The sequence below is a fragment of the Ambystoma mexicanum genome, chromosome 12 (assembly GCF_040938575.1).
Source record: "Ambystoma mexicanum isolate Mex_15411 chromosome 12, UKY_AmexF1_1, whole genome shotgun sequence".
Lineage (NCBI taxonomy): Eukaryota > Metazoa > Chordata > Amphibia > Caudata > Ambystomatidae > Ambystoma > Ambystoma mexicanum.
The window spans coordinates 628,315,970-628,333,143 of NC_090936.1; the positions used below are offsets into that span (position 1 = coordinate 628,315,970).

At 48.2% G+C, this 17,174-nt stretch overlaps 1 protein-coding gene across 8 annotated transcripts in view; it reads left to right on the forward strand.

Moving 5' to 3' along the window:
* The window catches only part of PTPRZ1 (protein tyrosine phosphatase receptor type Z1), a 949,709-nt gene that overhangs the window by 519,877 nt on the left and 412,658 nt on the right, over nucleotides 1-17,174 (forward strand). For all 8 annotated transcript variants that reach the window (XM_069629084.1, XM_069629085.1, XM_069629086.1 and 5 more), the window contains exons 9-10: nucleotides 1,479-1,663; nucleotides 11,503-11,629. In XM_069629084.1, coding sequence (XP_069485185.1) covers nucleotides 1,479-1,663; nucleotides 11,503-11,629 — 312 coding nt within the window. The remainder of the gene's footprint in view (nucleotides 1-1,478; nucleotides 1,664-11,502; nucleotides 11,630-17,174) is intronic.

The window sequence follows — 17,174 nt, forward strand, 5'->3', positions numbered from 1 at the left end:
AACAGTTTAGCCAGGGGCTGACAGTAGGAGATCAGGGTCGGCTAGGCGGTGGTGCAAAGTAGTACGGATGCCCCCTCCAATGACGGGTGGCGCCTATACCTCACAGACCACCACTTCAGCCGTGTCTCAGGACCATGCAGTCCAAGGTTGATGGATGAGGGAACTCTGGGGGGGACGAGGGAGGGAGGGGGTGATGCTGGGCCCCCTACCATCACCCGGTACCCTGGCTGGCCATCTCAATGGGGCTCGGAACCAGGAATGCAATCCTCACCCGCCCGCCTCACAGCTCCAGGTGCCATATTGGATAGGAGCGTGGCTCTAATCTATCGCTCTACTGAGGCCTCACTGGGTGAAAACACGAATCCAGGGAGGCGGTGCGCATCCCGGGCTGCTGCTGCCTCCATGGGGCCCCAAGCATACAAAATTGAAGTGGCTTGGACATGAAGCACGTCTGCTCCAGCGCTCGGGTAGGCCACACACGCCACATGCACCCTTTTGACTGTATGAATGGACAGACGTGGGTGACTCTTCCCCGGCAGCCATAAGGCAGCTCTAATGGGCAGGCTTGCTGAACAAGTGAAAAAGAGGAAACACCAATATTGATTCATACTCATGAATTGTGCCACCAGATTTCCAATCTGTGTTTGAGTCAGGGAAGCATTTTCTGACCATTTGAGGAGGGACAGAACCATGGTATGCCAGCCCATCATCCATGCAAAAGTTCACAATTACTCTGCTGTTGCTTCAGAAAACTGACAATGATGTGTCCGCAAACACAGCAATTACATATTGTGAAAATTGATTGCAACAATGTTGTAAAAGAGACTACAGTGGGCCGGGTTTGGACGGGTTGGGTGGGGCGTGGGTGGGAATGTGAATGGCCATAGGCAGTCAATGCATGGGATAAATAACCAAAGGAAATCCACAGACTCTGTCCCCTACCGTATTCCTCCACCAATACTTTTGTCTTACGGGGTGTCACTGGAGCAACAACTGTGAGCCACAACTTAAAATAAAGACTGAGAAAGAAAAGGAAGTATGCTTAATTGTTATAGTGCTTTGAAAACATCTCAGAATCTTGCATTTCCACACAAACAGAAAATTGTGTTATATCACTATCACATCAGGGGGCGTACAGGGCCGGTAACAATCCTCACTTAGGATGACCCATGTCTTTTAAATATTTTTTTGGGATGGCAGATGGGCTGCACTTGTCTTACATGTGCCCAATCTCCCATCAAAATAAAGAAAATCAAGATGGTTGCTGCTATAGTAGTTATACAAAGAACAATGATGGCAGCACCTGGGGAAGGGGTGCAGGTGGCTGGTGGAACGCTGGTGGACATGGTTAGTACTGCCTGATTTCCTGCCACCTGATTGGCTGATAGCCCTTGCCCAGGACCCAGGTACGAATGCATATACATCAATACACTGAAATGTACGCAGTCTATTAAATAAACATATCTCTATTTCTACAGTTTGCAGTTCGGAAGCAGAGAATGTCCAAGCTGATCCAAAGAACTACAGCAGCCTTCTTGTCACCTGGGACCGTCCTCGAGTCGTGTACGATGCAGTGATTGATAAATTTGCTGTGTTTTATCAGCAACTGGATGGTGAAGACCAGATCAAACATGAATTTCTGACGGATGGCTATCAGGATTTGGTAACTATCAGCTCCTCTATGCAAATAAACTGGGATATTATTTTCCATCACTTTTCAAATGTACATGTAATATACTTCAGAAGACCATTGTTTACAGAGTGTCTATATTATAACTGTTAACTGGTACACCAACCTTCACGGAATCTTGCAAGTAACAATAGAGGCACCACATCTGTTAAAGATGCAATAAACACAGCATCACTGGACGAATAGTGCCCTGGAACAGGAGGCCAGTCCTCCTTTTATAAATGAAGCTATGAGCATGCAGCCTTACAAACAATACAGACATTCCCGGTGATCCCCACAAAGCATGGAAACAGCTGTATTGCATTGTGCTGTCAGTTCTTGCAAATTTTGCCTTCTCCCTAGATGATTCAGGCATGGACAGGTTATTAAGGCACTGGTGGTAAAATAGCTCAGCAAGTCAAGTGCCAACTTTGACATCTCTCTCCATCCTGCATAATATATGGTTACATCGCAGTAGGCCTGGCTCATCCCTTTGTTGTTTTAAGGACGATAAATTGAATACCCTTCAAGTAGATATCAGTAGCACCTATTTTTCCTATAGAGGCAGGAGGTTTATGGCACTAAGCACTACATAAACATGTTATATGTGTGGCATAACACACATAATACGGATATTAAAAATCACAGTTCTACTACCTGATGGGAGCATCATGCCAAGCAGATTTAAAAGGATACATGTCTCTGAAATGGCTAGCAACATTATTTTTAAGTACAGTTACGTGTAGTTTTTTAAAAATGTTTATTGTATGGTGCCAAAAATGGCCTTGAGAATACCAGTACTCCAGAAAATGGTTCAAGAGTTTTTATTTTACAGAACTCAAAGGAGGCTGACATTTGGTGGTTGGTGGTATGCGAGGAAAGTAGAACACACTAAAAGCCGTCCCACTCCCAGGTCCTGTGGGCTTCCCAACTCCCTTTCCAAGGCTTCCCCATCCCTTTGGTGGTAATCCCTGCTGTCTGGAATGCTAACTGGAGTGATGGCCTAAAGTCCTCACCTTTCCCTCTCTTACTCGCTCCATGGTTTTTCTGGGTGGAACCTATGTCAATCTCAGAGACTCCGAGAGATGTCTGGGTCTCAAGATAAGATGTGCTGCCTTCTGAACAGCTCAGTTTCACTTAGTCCCCCTCTTTCACACCCTCATGGTCCTGATTTTCTTTCCTTCTCTTCGCCTATGCCTACTTTTTCACTCCCTGCCACTCGCTTCTTTCTCTCCCTCTTCATCTATCCCTCTGATGTTCATGCGACTGCCAGCTATTGTCTTTCTGTGAGTGTGTCTCTCTTTCTTGCTTTTCTCCCACTTTCTCCCTACTACTTACCTCTCCTACCGCCTCAACTCGCAACTACCCTCTACTGCTCTCTACTGCCCACACCCCTCTCCTCTCTACTCTCCAGTCTCCTGTACTATCTGCTACTCTCTACCCTACACTGCCCTCTCCTCCCCAAACCCCTCTACTCCCACTAACGTCTCCTCATCTCCCCTTCTTTGCTTCCACTTGCAGTCACCTGCTTTCCACTCTACTCTCCACTCTCTAGTCTTCGCTTCCTTCTCCTCTCTACTACAATCTAGTCTGCTCCCACCTCCTCTCCTCCTGCTTGAATTCATCCCCTTTCACTTTTTGTTCCACACTTCTCACTCTCATTCAGGGGTGTTGCTAGGTCTGGAAAAGATCCAGGGCTACGCTAATGTCGGGACTGTCAGGACTTGGAGCTAGTTAGCCTTTTGCCTGTAGCCCCTGAGCTTCTATCCAGTGCTACACCCAAAAGACCAGGGACTATAGACCCCTCAGCCCTCCTACCCCCAGGCAATTCGGGCCTCAGTCACTTATTATTCTACTCTTTCATTAAGCTTCACTCATCTCTATCAATCACCATGCATGCACTCTCACACACAAATACCACCTTCTCTCACAAACCGATACCTCAACTTTAACAAGCTCTCCCTCAGGCTCCTCCATGCTCTCTCTGCTCCACCGTCCTTTCTCTACCTTGTCTCATAGACTGCCTCCTCTCCCCTTGACTTCACCTGAACAACCTGCCCACTTCCGTCCCACTCTTTCTTTTTGTAGTGCCTTTTTTGTGGTTTTGATTCTTCCTGCTTTCATTGGTTATTTTGCTCACCTGGTTCCCCCGCCAATCTCTACCTTACTCTTCCCCAAGTGCTGGGTTACCCAGGTGTGAGGTTACAAAATGTCCTTTAAGCCCCACCCCTTTTGACAACGTGGGTCCACTGCCATTTCGGTGTGCCTGCTGTAGTAATTGTGGATTTCATACTCCATTTCTTGCTGTGGTGAAGTGTCTTTGTTGCTAGTCCATAGTACATTATGAAATGCAAGCTCTGGGCTCCTTGTCACTTCCCTCTCTCGTGGGTCAGACGTTTCATCTTTCGCTTCAAATGTTTCCTGCTTTCCTGATTCTAAAAAGTAAAGAGAGAACACTGCCCAGTTTGGGGGTAAAGCAGGCATTGAGTGATTGACAGTGTTACTTCCCCACTGTAACCAGGCAGATAAAGGGGGCAATGGCTGGGGCCCTTGCAACTCCTTCACCCCGTGTCTGGGGCAGGACTCACTCTAGAAAAAACCTGGTAGGTCCTTCCCCAGATTAAGTGGGGTCCCTATCCCCCCGCCCCTTGACAGGGGTCCCTTGCCACTCCCCGACCCTGTCACGTACCTCTAACCTTTCCTCGAAGCCCCTCTATTCCCAGGACTTCTAACTGCCTGGATGGTCTTTGGCTTCCTTGTTCTTTGCCCTTGTAGAGCTTCCCATAAGGCATATTTGGTCTGTAGTCGCAGCATGACTATTTTAGGGATTGTGAGGATCTGGCCTAATGTTCTATCTGTTAGCCTGAGAATATAGGTCCATGTCCTCATGGATGCAGATGATTTGATATAAGGCTGTGGTATTTTGTTCATCTAGGTTCACTAGATCGGCATGGATGGGTGTTCGCTTACTCTCCGACCCTTGCTGGTTGCTCATTGGAAGGTGGAATTTCTGGTCAGCTACTCCAGTGAAATATACCGTCCAGGCTTGAGGCTCTAAAGTTGTCTCTTCTTATTTGAATAGTTCTGGCAGATTGTGTTCTATGATTATTTCCACCTTCGAATCCTATTCTGAATCCAGTGAGTGATCCTCCTGAATCCCCGGATTCATAAGTCTGGCCTCCATGGGTTCCTCTTTCTATTACTCTGGGCAATATCTAGCTATATGCCCAGCTTTTCCACGAGTGAAGCAACGCGCTGCCACTTCTGAGCATGGAACAGACCAGCTCTTGGCTTCTGGCTGAGGAAATGAGCTTTGGTTTCTAACAAATTTTGGAGTGGACTATACCTTCTCTGAGCTGGAATCTCTTCTCCGGTTCAATTCCCGGATGTTATCTAGTTTGGTTTCTTAGCAGTTTCTTGGTGGCTGCAAATGTAGCCTGTTGGTTTGCATTGTCAGTGTTCATAGCCTCCTTGTGGAAAGGCTCAGGCAACTGATCTACTATTTGTTGTAGGTATAGGGGTGGAGAGTCAATGAATTGTTCCAACACTAACATCTCAGCCTTCTCATGGGTTTTTTCTTTGAGCCATTTATCAAGTAAGTCCTTTGCCTGATAAAACATCTGTTGGGAAGCATACCCCTGTCGTAACCGAAGATCTCTGAATTGTATTCTGTAATGCTCCCAATCTTGACCCAATCTTTGGAGGATCTCTGCTTCTGCTCTCTCTCTCTCTCTCTCTCTCTTTCTCTCTCTTTCTTCATCTTTTGTAGCATCTCACTACCTCGCTCCTTTTCTCTCTACTCTTGACTCTCCTCTCCTTCCCCCGGCTCTCCACTTTCCACTACTCTCCACTCCCAACTACTCCCTACCAGGGCCGGTTTTACACCAGATTGCACCCCAGGCAGGAAGCATCGTTGGCGCCCCCCCGCCCGACCCCTAAAAATTACAACCAGAATAATGTGTTACAAATGTTGTAAATAGGGCACTTCATTAAGAACCAAATGGAAGTACAAATGCAATAGAAAATGCATAGATTAGACACTATGTGACAGTCTTAGAATGTTACCTGTATTATGTGTTCAAACAGTAACTTTCTTGACTTTGCCTTTGCAAATTGAAGCACAGCGTCGGATAGATTCAGGGATTGGCCAATGTCATTTTCGATTTCAGGGCAAAACATCAGAATGCGCCCCTCCTCCCCTGACTGGTTCACGTCACTCCCAAACTAAACCTCTGTTGTCTGACAAAACCCCTCCTCAATATGAATAAATAATTGCTATATAAATTAAGCTGGTTTCATTACATTGTAATTCAATTACTTTACAGAAAAACTCTAATGTGAAAACACAGCTGTTTCTGCCCAAGTAAATGATTTTTCTGTTACCTGCTCTTAGGGAAGGCCTTGCCTGAATGTAGTTCCAAACTGTCCGTACTGGCACACTGGTGTGACCAGCCTGCAGAGGTCTGAGTGCCCACTGACCACTGGCTCTGGTTGCAGCCAGGTGTTCTATTTGTACAACCTCACATGTATTTCACAAGGGGCAATACTAGACTAACCATATGAATCATTTTCTGATAGTAGGTTATCATTCCAAGATGGACAGTCTGGTATACTCTTATTGTACTCTTTCAGAATACCTCTCTGTGAGTGGGAAATGGGACAAATAGCACCAATGAGGATTCCTGTATGCTTTGCATTAAACCACAGAGCATTTCAGGTCTATAACAGTGATCAGCGATCTGTACATTTGATAAACAAGTCTGTGATAAAAGGATTGTATGTGTGAATCTCTAAATGCATAACCGATGCATGGCTTGGTGCTCACATCACGGTTCACAATACTCGCCCTAACATTACATGCATGCTCATTTGGACAGCTTAAATTCTTGGATGTGAGTATTAAATGGCTGCATCATCAGCCACTCAAATGGGGTACAAGGGCTCTTTTGCTTCTTGTTTCTGAAGAATTTTAGATGAGGAAGGGCTGGGTCTCACTGTGGGCATGCCCAACCAACCCAATACAGAAACATCTTTTGGGAAGGGTTAAATTTGTAGTCAATCAATGTATGTATGTCGTAGAGTCAGAGGTGGATAATGTGCAGTTTTTGTTTAATTGTGCTGCCATAAAAACACTTTCTGTGACACATTCTAGGCCAAGACTAACCAGACATTGTACATCGAGGTGAGGATTTTAGGGCTGGTTTGAAGAGTTTTGTTGTCAATAAAACCGTATTGGGACCATATCCTGGTGTACTCTTCCTGTGTGCCCACCACTCAGCTGTATGGCATTACTTGCTTGCACATTTAAATATTATACATGCACATTCAAGGCAACACCATGACAAACAGCATACTCCAGCACAAACACGTTAAATACAATTATGCATAGTTCCGAGTGGTCGCAGTGCTAACAACACACACATGGGCTGAATACAATTCAACACAATGGGCCAAGGCAACACAATGTTCAACTTACACCCGCAGAAGACCATTACTGCAGAAGCCCCACAGAAAATGGGCACCCAAAACATGCATGGATCATAGACTGAATGGAGAAAAGCTCTTTATTCCAGACCCCATGAAAGACCAGTATGCTCAGACAATAGTATCATTATGCAAATAATGCACAGTCGCTAATCTGGGCGAATACTCGCACACACAGGCAGCGGGAGTGAAAATGCACCTTATGACCACACTGAGACTACGCTGTCCTGCACGGGGGCTCCAGTAGGACGATTAGGCAAGCAAACCTTGAACTGAGGTGTTGGCACGGGTATGAGGGAGGGGCCTTAGACTCTGCTCAGCGAGACCCCTCGAAAGCTGCGAGCCGTGTCATCCCCCACCAGGTAAGGGCCCACAGGCGGAAGGTGTGGTCAGTGCTGGGACCCCGACGCACAAAAGTGGCAAGTTCCAGCACACCTGCAGAGGCGGATAGCTCTTTTAGCCACAAGCTTGGTTCTCTTTAGGCAAGTGCTTTTATTTCTGTACCTCAAATATGAAATTAACAAGGTAAGCAACAAAAATAATACTCCTATTGTGTGCTCATATTAGTACCACCTTCCAAGCTCCATTGGTAGCAGAGTTCATGTTGGTGCTGATCAAAGTTTGAGTGCCCAAGTTTCCAAGCCAAAATGCAAGCATTTACACAGTGAAGAAAGGCGCTTTTAGCACTTACTGGAAATGAGGCAGAGCGACCTGAAACAATTTGCACAGGATCACACCGTGTGGTAAAATGGGAGTAGCTGGGAATCCACAGCTCATGGATTCAGACCACCTTTCCGGGAGCTCGAGAGGAAGTTGTCCCACTAATTCCCATATCCTGCAAGTAAAGCACCTCACAGCTTTGGAAAGAAACACCAGCGAAACCACACACGTGGATACAAATTAAGTATAATAACCAACCCCAACTGGCACCAAAAACATGCAAGGTCTGCTCTGTACTTTATTCATAACGGCAGAAGAAAATGAACCATAACGGGCGACGTAGACAAAACAAGCAGCGCAGGGCCTTTCTTAACTCAACAGTGCTCGCAGGACTGGCAGCAGAGGGTACCGTAGGTGAACACACCACCAGTATACGCACTTGCACAAACCTGAGCACAGATTGCCGTGGGCACCAGCGATGGCCGATAGATACTGAGAGAGCCCGGTGCCCGCGACAATGCGCATCTTTCTCCGCATGCACCATGCGTGTGTCACTGTAGAGACAGAGAGGGAACCCGAGAAGACGGGGTTGGGGGTCAAGGGAAGTAAATGTTCGCTAGGCACACTACAAGGGTTTAATAACCTGAAAACTGCCCTGTGCCCGCACACACAAAGGGAACAGCCCACAGCAGAGTGGCCTCATCACAAGCCAGCAGTGGGGGGCATGGCTCCTCCTGAGACCATGGACGGTAAAAGCTAGAGGCCCTTAGTTAGGCAGTGGCACGAGCGCACCCCCAAACCCCTGCCTGTCACCACCAACCAACAGGCCAGCAGCAGCAGCCAAAGGAGCTGCCAAGATCACGTTCACCACAGGCCATCACCACATGCCCGGCCGGCAGTGCCCCCACTCCCCCGGCCCCAAATACTTACCTGCTGCCCACCCACTCACTCCTCTTTTCTCGTAATGGAGGGGCTCAACAACGCAAGCTCCAATCAATCCTGTGCTGTGTCACTTTCAGAGTGTCAGTGCATGTGCATAGCCCGGGAGGAGGTCACGCTGCATGTGCGGCCATGGGCCTGGCTGGCGCCAGCTGCGCCAGCACCACCCAGGGGGAAGTGAATAAAGCAACAAATGTTGCTAATTTGCCAATTGCTGTCCTGCCCTGCCTGAGGGCCGAGGCTGCAGTGCTACTAGTCTAGAATACGTATAGTAACATTAAATGAATGTGGCTAGTGCAGCCTGGCCTGGCTTTGCAGGAGCACCGGCTCGAGGCGGACTAGCACCACAGACTACTGCTACAGCGCCCCCTAGAGGCTGACTGATGTCAGGCAGCCGCCTGAGCTGCCTGACACAAAGACCGGCCCTGCCCTACTCCCCTCTTTTCTTCTCTCCACTCCCATGTACTCCAAATACCCTCTCCTCTCCTATTCTCCCCTGCTCTCCTTCTATTTGCATTCACCCATTTCACTCTCTCCTCTCCACTCCTCTCTACTCCCCTACTCTCTACTCTCCTCCACTCCTCTTACTTGCTTTCATCCCCTTTCACTCTCTCATCCACCGTTCTCACTCTCACTAACTTGCTCTCCTAAACTTTCACTAAGCTTCAATCACATTGCTCAGTAACTATACATGCACTCTCACACACATGTACCACTTGCTGTCACACACCAATACCTCACGTATAGCTTTCTCTCCTTCTCCTTCATGCTCTACTCCAACGTCCTTCCTCTGCGATTCTCTTGGTCCTCCTGCTCTTCCTTGGTCCTCCCCCGAACAACTTACACTCCCCTGTTCCACTCCTTCCCTTTTATAGTTCCTTTGGAGTGGTTTTGACTCCACCTCCCCCTTTCATTGGCTATCGTGCTCCCCTGTTTCCCCTGCCAGTTTCTATCGGGCTTCTCCCCAAGGACTGGGTTAAATAGGGCTTAGGTTAAGAAATGCACTTTATGGCCTGCCCCATTTTTCAGTGGAGATCTGCCGGTAATTTAGAATGCTTGCTCGGATGAGTAATTGTGGATTTCAAAGTTCGTTTTCTGCTGCAGTGAAGCGTCTTTGTGCCTTTACTTAGTATGCATTGCCCTCTCTCATGGGTGGGGTGTTTCATCTTTCGCTGCAATTGTTTCTGGGTTTTGTGGTTCTGAAATGGAAATGCGAGAACACTAGCCAGCATCAGGGAAGTCCGTCCAATGGGTAATTATCAGTGGTACTTCCCAACTGCAACCAAGCACATAAAGCGGGGCAGAGAGTGGGACCCTCCCAACTCCCTCACACCTCCTATAGGGGCAGGACTGCCTCTGGCAAACAACCTGATAGGCCTCCTGCCCCAGGTTGAGAGGGGTCCCTACGTTCCATCCCTTGACAGGATCGGGTCCCTCACCCCGTCCCACTGTACCTGTAATATGTTGCAAAACATTGTTAACGGTTCAATTAAAATCTCTTTAAAAACTGTTGTACTTTAAAATAGGTTCTAACATGCAGACATTTCCCTGCTCTCATGGACTAAACTGCAGCAGTGCACTAAAAAACACACAGTGAGGAAGTTATTTCAGAATAAAATAATCTCAGATGCTAAATAAAGCGTTTAAGTGGCCACTGGGCCACCTATATTCTGCTCAGCGCGCTGGCTTTCCCTCGGAGATGCGGAGTTCAGGGCCTGAGCTTGGGAACATATTTCTGGTAGTGCCTTAATGTGTGCCAGGGACAGTCATGGTGCACACTGCGTGCCCCCACGGGTCCCATTAGTAAGCCGGCTCCAGAAGTGAAATTAGAAATTTGCTCAACAATATATTGCATTATTGCATGTATTTTCGGTAGTGGAAGAGAGCTTTTAGCAGAAACACTTGACAAAAGTAGCAGCACACAGTAAACCTGTAAAAGGGCGTGGGCTTACAGGGGTTGGTGGATACAGAGTTGTAATGGCGAGGTGAAGAGTTAAGGCAGCAGCAATACTTGCAGATGCAACAGGAATGAAACTGACTTGCAGGATGCAGGACGACTATTTACAGAATTGGACATTATTTCCCAGGATGTATAAGGGGAGATTTGCTCAGGGGGACTCTCTATGCCTTATTAAGCGTTCCTTGCTTTATACAGATAGGGCCTCATTACAAGGATGGAGGTAGCCTTACTGCTAAAACCGGCAAGGCTACCTCCTAACTTGCAAGAAAGTCCGGGTCCCGCAATTGGGCAATTACCAGGATATTCTGGCCCCACTAGACCCGGTAATTGCCCTTTGACGGGTGTCAGAATTGGGTGATCCCCATTCCCATTTGAGTGCCGTAGGGCTCAATAGGAATGGGAATGCCTGTAGCACCGGCACGGTTAATAACGGTGCCTGTGCTACAGGCATGCTGTGCTCGCGGGTGCCTTTCATTCCACCAGGTCAGACCTGGTGGACTGAAAGGCACCCGCGAACGCAACTCGGAGTTTGCCGGTCCGGATACGATGGCACCGGCAAGCTTACAGGTACCGTTGTATCGGGACCGGCAAGCTCGTGACTAGGCCTTATGATACTTCAATGCACGCAATAAATACTATACCAAAAGTATTTGTAATTATTTGTATTTTGTACTTTATTATGTTTACAGATAATGTTGACAGAAAATTCATACAGCGCTGCCATATACAATGTATCACTCATTGCCTTTCCGGAACCAGCCACTGCTTATAGTATTTCCTTTGCCTTTAGGGTGCTATTCTTAATGACATGTTGCCGAACACAAGTTATGTTCTCCAGGTCGTGTCCATATGCACCAACGGTCTCTATGGGAAGTACAGCGACCAAGTGATTGTTGACATGCCGTTGGATGATCCAGGTAAGTCTGGGTGCCTACCCAGCAATCCGCTTAATGTTCTCTTTGCAAACCAGTTTACATTCTTGACTCGCTGATCTACTGGGATTTTAAAATTCGGAATAGTCACAAGCTCTAACCCCTATAATCAATCAATTGGCATAGATCGGGTCTGTCACCATTGGTGCCAGACTTCAGTTGGTGTGCAGTTATCAAGTTATCACAATAGACACGGAGGCAATGTAGATACCTCTAGACTTTGCTTGTTGTGACTATTCTAAATTTTATAAGCTCCGACTAAGACATTAACTTTAACACACACATGGTGATGGTATTCCCCTGCTTCTTACTTTTCAACTAAGCACAGTTATTCTCGGACACAGTTTTATTCAAGAGCTTCTACAGTTTCAGACACTAATATGGCTCTGTTTACACCGATAGGCAACAGACCGTGCTTGGCCATGAAGGCACAATTTTAGGAGACTTTAGGCCTACAGATAAAGAGCTAGCTTAGGCACAGTGAACCACTCTCCCACTCCGGTCCTCGCGAGCAGCAATCACGCCAGCTTCTCAGTATCAGCCCTGACTCCTCCCTCTCAGATGCTCAGGACTCCATTTTGTTTTGTGGCTATCAAACATCATGGAATGGCTTGGATCTTGAGGACTGGACTTGGACACCTTTAAATTGTCTGTGAGTTTTGCCATATTGAAGAGCTCAAACTTTGAGGTAGTCCCAGGGGCTCCCATCCTGATAGTGTCGAAGAGGCCCCAAAATACTGTTACAGCTTAGCTCATTGATTGCCTCTCAGCCATCTGTAGAAACCTGCACAAGACCACACGTGCCTGTTGTTTCGCCAAGGCAGAGACCCTGGATGGAGTACTCTTTTTGCTGTGAGTGCAGTAATTTGGTATGACTGTGATATGAGTGACTTGAGTGAGTTTTTCTTTTATTTTGTTTGGTTAACCATTGGTGCATCTATTTATATAAGAAGGACAATTTTGCTTACATTAAACATTTTGCATATAAAATTGGTTGGAAAAACATTTTTAAAATGTTTTGTCTGATATTTCAAAACAAAGTTAGAAGTTACATTTGTACTGTTTCTTATTTTTAATTATAAGCCCCCTATTTCCGTTATGCTATAATACACATGATTTAGTGGTCGCTCTGGTGACACTTGCTTAGTGCCTGGACGCCTAGGAGGTGGGTGTTGCACTGTTCTGGTAACATAAGGTGTAGCTGGGATTCGTGCAGTTCCAGTCCATGTAACCTCTGGGTATTAAGCACATTATAAATAACCTATCATATCATAGCATGTACACTGAATGGGAATCCGGTTGTTGCTGCTTGCCTGCCCTGCTCAGCTGACTAGGTGTTTACTTGGCAACTGAGAATTAATGGACGAGGGTGTGTTCATTCATGGATCCATTGACAATGCTTACAGGCACAAACATTATGAATTGTCGAACCTGAGAAATACGGAATTCATTACTGACATGCAGAAAGGGGGGATTAAGGGGGGTTTGCTGTGCCTGTGTTGTTCATTACTTGGATTTATTCTCTGCAATCTTGGGGTTTCTGGGGTGGGCTTATGGACCTCTTGTGGTCCCACTGTTTGGGGGTTTTCCTGTCAAGCCTCCGTGTTTTGTAGGTGGAGGCACTCTGAAAACTGTCTGGTAGGATGCCTTCTGCGTATGTGGGTAGTGTATTGGCGCATCAGTTAGCGGAAGCCATTTTCTCTCTCCTGTTTTGGCAGACACTGCTCTGTTCCCTCCCTCACTTGCAATGTACAGTATCAGTGACTCACAGCCAGGGTCTGAGATACAGAATCATTTAAAGGGAGGATTTGGCGAAAGCCCAATTTAAGTGTCAAAATGATACGCATACCAGAGCACTACAATACAACTGTGATGTAAAAAAACAATTCTGTCTGTCTGTTCTGGAAAGAAGGGAAATATTTTTCTTTAAACGTCTAAGAATTACTGAGCTAGAGATTTCAATTGTGGCAGCTGAAACATTTTGTTAATTTTAAACCCAATCCTGCCCTCTACTGGCTTGATGGTTTCAGTGACGTATGATAATGCACCATTCGGAAACTTGTAGTCAATGCTATGGTGCAGAGTTAGAGGATAACGTTTAACAACATGCGATAACTGAAATGCCTATTATATCAGCAACTACTATTTTAGGTTGCCAGCTGGCAAAACCTTTCTGAAAGCTGACATGGCACAAATTAGGATTTCCTTCAAAATTAGTTCAACCTCCAAAATCATGTGACCCTTCCTGGGTTTTATATATTGCGCAAACCTTAACCGAGTGCTGCACAGTAAGGGGATACACGTATAGGGTCCAATAATATACATAGATTCAGTAGGCCAGATAATAAAAGGTAAACTAGGAGAGTGGGGGTACACACGGATGCAATTTGTGAAAGGAGATAACGTGGGAAGAAGGAGAGCTCAGCGGCAACGCATTTGTCTTGAAAGCAAGACAACTCAGCGCAACACAGGTTCGCATCCCGATACGTGCTTAGAAACCACTCGCTGGTATTAAGCACGTTATACAAGAACAATGATATCTGTTGATGGACTCACAGCTGTGTGGTGGTGTGTGTTGAAGCTAGTTTCCTGGGAGTTTCACATCAACTGAGCTTTCGTAATCCATTCCCCCCCTTGCCTTCTACTCTTGTTTTGCCATACTGATGGCACAAGCCTCTAGTGGGTAACTCCTGGAAGTGCTTAGATACACCCTAAATCCGTCAGTACTGGCTTCTTTGTATACTTCCGCCATGTTGTTGTGCTCCCCTCCCCTGCGTCCTCAGTGCCCGACAGTAATAGGAACTGGGGGTGGACTGGGAACCAAAGGAGGCCCTGGAAATCATTTTCAGAGTGGCCCGATATTACACATTTTCAGCAAGGCCAACCCTTTTCCCATGAGCAAATCTGAGATTAAAATAGGCACCACATAAAAAGAGGGCCAGGGTCTAGAGGCCTACCGGATATCTCCAGAGTTCTCCATAGGCCAGTCCACCCCTCCCGCCCCACACAGAAGAGGGCCAGGGTCTAGAGGCCTGCCGGATATCTCCAGAGTTCCCCATAGGCCAGTCTACCCCTCCCGCCCCACACAGAAGAGGGCCAGGGTCTAGAGGCCTGCCGGATATCTCCAGAGTTCTCCATAGGCCAGTCCACCCCTCCTGCCGCACACAGAAGAGGGCCAGGGTCTAGAGGCCTACCGATAGCTCCAGAGTTCTCCATAGGCCAGCCCACCCCTCCGGCCCACACAGAAGAGGGCCATTGTCTAGAGGCCTACCGATATCTCCAGAGTTCTCCATAGGTCACCCCACCCCTCCCGCCCCACACAGAAGAGGGCCAGGGTCTAGAGGCCTGCCGGATATCTCCAGAGTTCCCCATAGGCCAGCCCACCCCTTCCGCCACACACAGAAGAGGGCCAGGGTCTAGAGGCCTGCCGGATATATCCAGAGTTCTCCATAGGCCAGCCCACCCCTCCCGCCCCACGCAGAAGAGGGCCAGGGTCTAGAGGTCTGCCGGATATCTCCAGAGTTCTCAATAGGCCAGCCCACCCATCCCGCCCCACACAGAAGAGGGCCAGGGTCTAGAGGCCTGCCGGATATCTCCAGAGTTCTCGATAGGCCAGTCCACCCCTCCCGCCCCACACACAAGAGGGCCAGGGTCTAGAGGCCTACCGGATATCTCCAGAGTTCTCCATAGGCCAGTCCACCCCTCCCGTCCCACACAGAAGGGCCCGGGTCTAGAGGCCTACCGGATATCTCCAGAGTTCTCCATAGGCCAGCCCACCCCTCCCGCCCCACACAGAAGAGGGCCAGGGTCTAGAGGCCTGCCGGATATCTCCAGAGTTCTCCATAGGCCAGCCCACCCCTCCCGCCCCACACAGAAGAGGGCCAGGGTCTAGAGGCCTACCAATATCTCCAGAGATCTCCATAGGCCAGTCCACCCCTCCCACCCCACACAGAAGAGGGCCAGGGTCTAGAGGCCTGCCGGATATCTCCAGAGTTCTACATAGGCCAGCCCACCCCTCCCGCCCCACACAGAAGAGGGCCAGGGTCTAGAGGTCTGCCGGATATCTCCAGAGTTCTCCATAGGCCAGCCCACCCCCCCCGCTCGACACAGAAGAGTGCCAGGGTCTAGAGGCCTGCCGGATATCTCCAGAGTTCTCCATAGGCCAGTCCACCCCTCGCGCCCCACACAGAAGAGGGCCAGGGTCTAGAGGCCTACCAATATCTCCAGAGTTCTCCATAGGCCAGTCCACCTCTCCCGCCCTACACAGAAGAGGGCCAGGGTCTAGAGGCCTACCGGATATCTCCAGAGTTCTCCATAGGCCAGCCCACCCCTCCCGCCCCACACAGAAGAGGACCAGGGTCTAGAGGTCTGCCGGATATCTCCAGAGTTCTCCATAGGCCAGCCCACCACCCCCGCCCCACATAGAAGAGGGCCAGGGTCAGAGGCCTGCCGGATATCTCCAGAGTTCTCCATAGGCCAGTCCACCCCTCCCGCCCAACACAGAAGAGGACAGGGTCTAGACCCCTACCAATATCTCCAGAGTTCTTCATAGGCCAGTCCACCCCTCCCGCCCCACACAGAAGAGAGCCAGGGTCTAGAGGCCTACCGGATATCTCCAGAGTTCTACATAGGCCAGCCCACCCCTCCCGCCCCACACAAAAGAGGGCCAGGGTCTAGAGGCCTGCTGGATATCTCCAGAGTTCTCCATAGGGCAGCCCACCCCTCCCACCACACACAGAAGAGGGCCAGTGTCTAGAGGCCTTCCGATATCTCCAGAGTTCTCCATAGGCCAGCCCACCCCTCCCGCCCCACACAGAAGAGGGCCAGGGTCTAGGGGCCTGCCGGATATCTCCAGAGTTCCTCATAGGCCAGGCCACCCCTCCTGCCCCACACAGAAGAGGGCCAGGGTCTAGAGGCCTGCCGGATATCTCCAGATTTCCTCATAGGCCAGCCCACTCCCGAATACAGGTGAAATTTCCAAGTGGGTAAGCCACGAAATGGGTTTTGTTTGATTGTTTCCGGGATAGGTATTAGTGCATTTGTATTTTTTCTGTTTTGCGAGAGCTCATGCAAGGGTGATAAGGATAGATGTTAAATTCCGTGCCCTACTACAAATGTTAAAAACACCGGCGCGCATATCCAATAATGTCTGCCTGCAACGTATCATCGCTCGCAAGTAGGGGCATGGTCATCTGTTTCCTAATTTAGTAGTGATAGCTTCTGTTGCGTTGATATCCACAGCAAAATCACAACGATCACACAAGGCGCATCCAGAAATAAAGATTCCTGTATGACTCCTGAAAATGGAAATACACCAAGCATATAGTAACACAATGTTCACTGCTGATAACAGCAGTGTGGAAAACTGTACGAAAAAGGAAAACATATATAGACCAACATAAATACATCCATCCAACCGCCAACAGGTGTTATTGAGGTACGTGCACAACACAGGGGAAAACACTGAAGCGTTTGGAACTGGAAACGGTCATCTCACAACTCAAGCATTTGCAATGTACACACACACAAA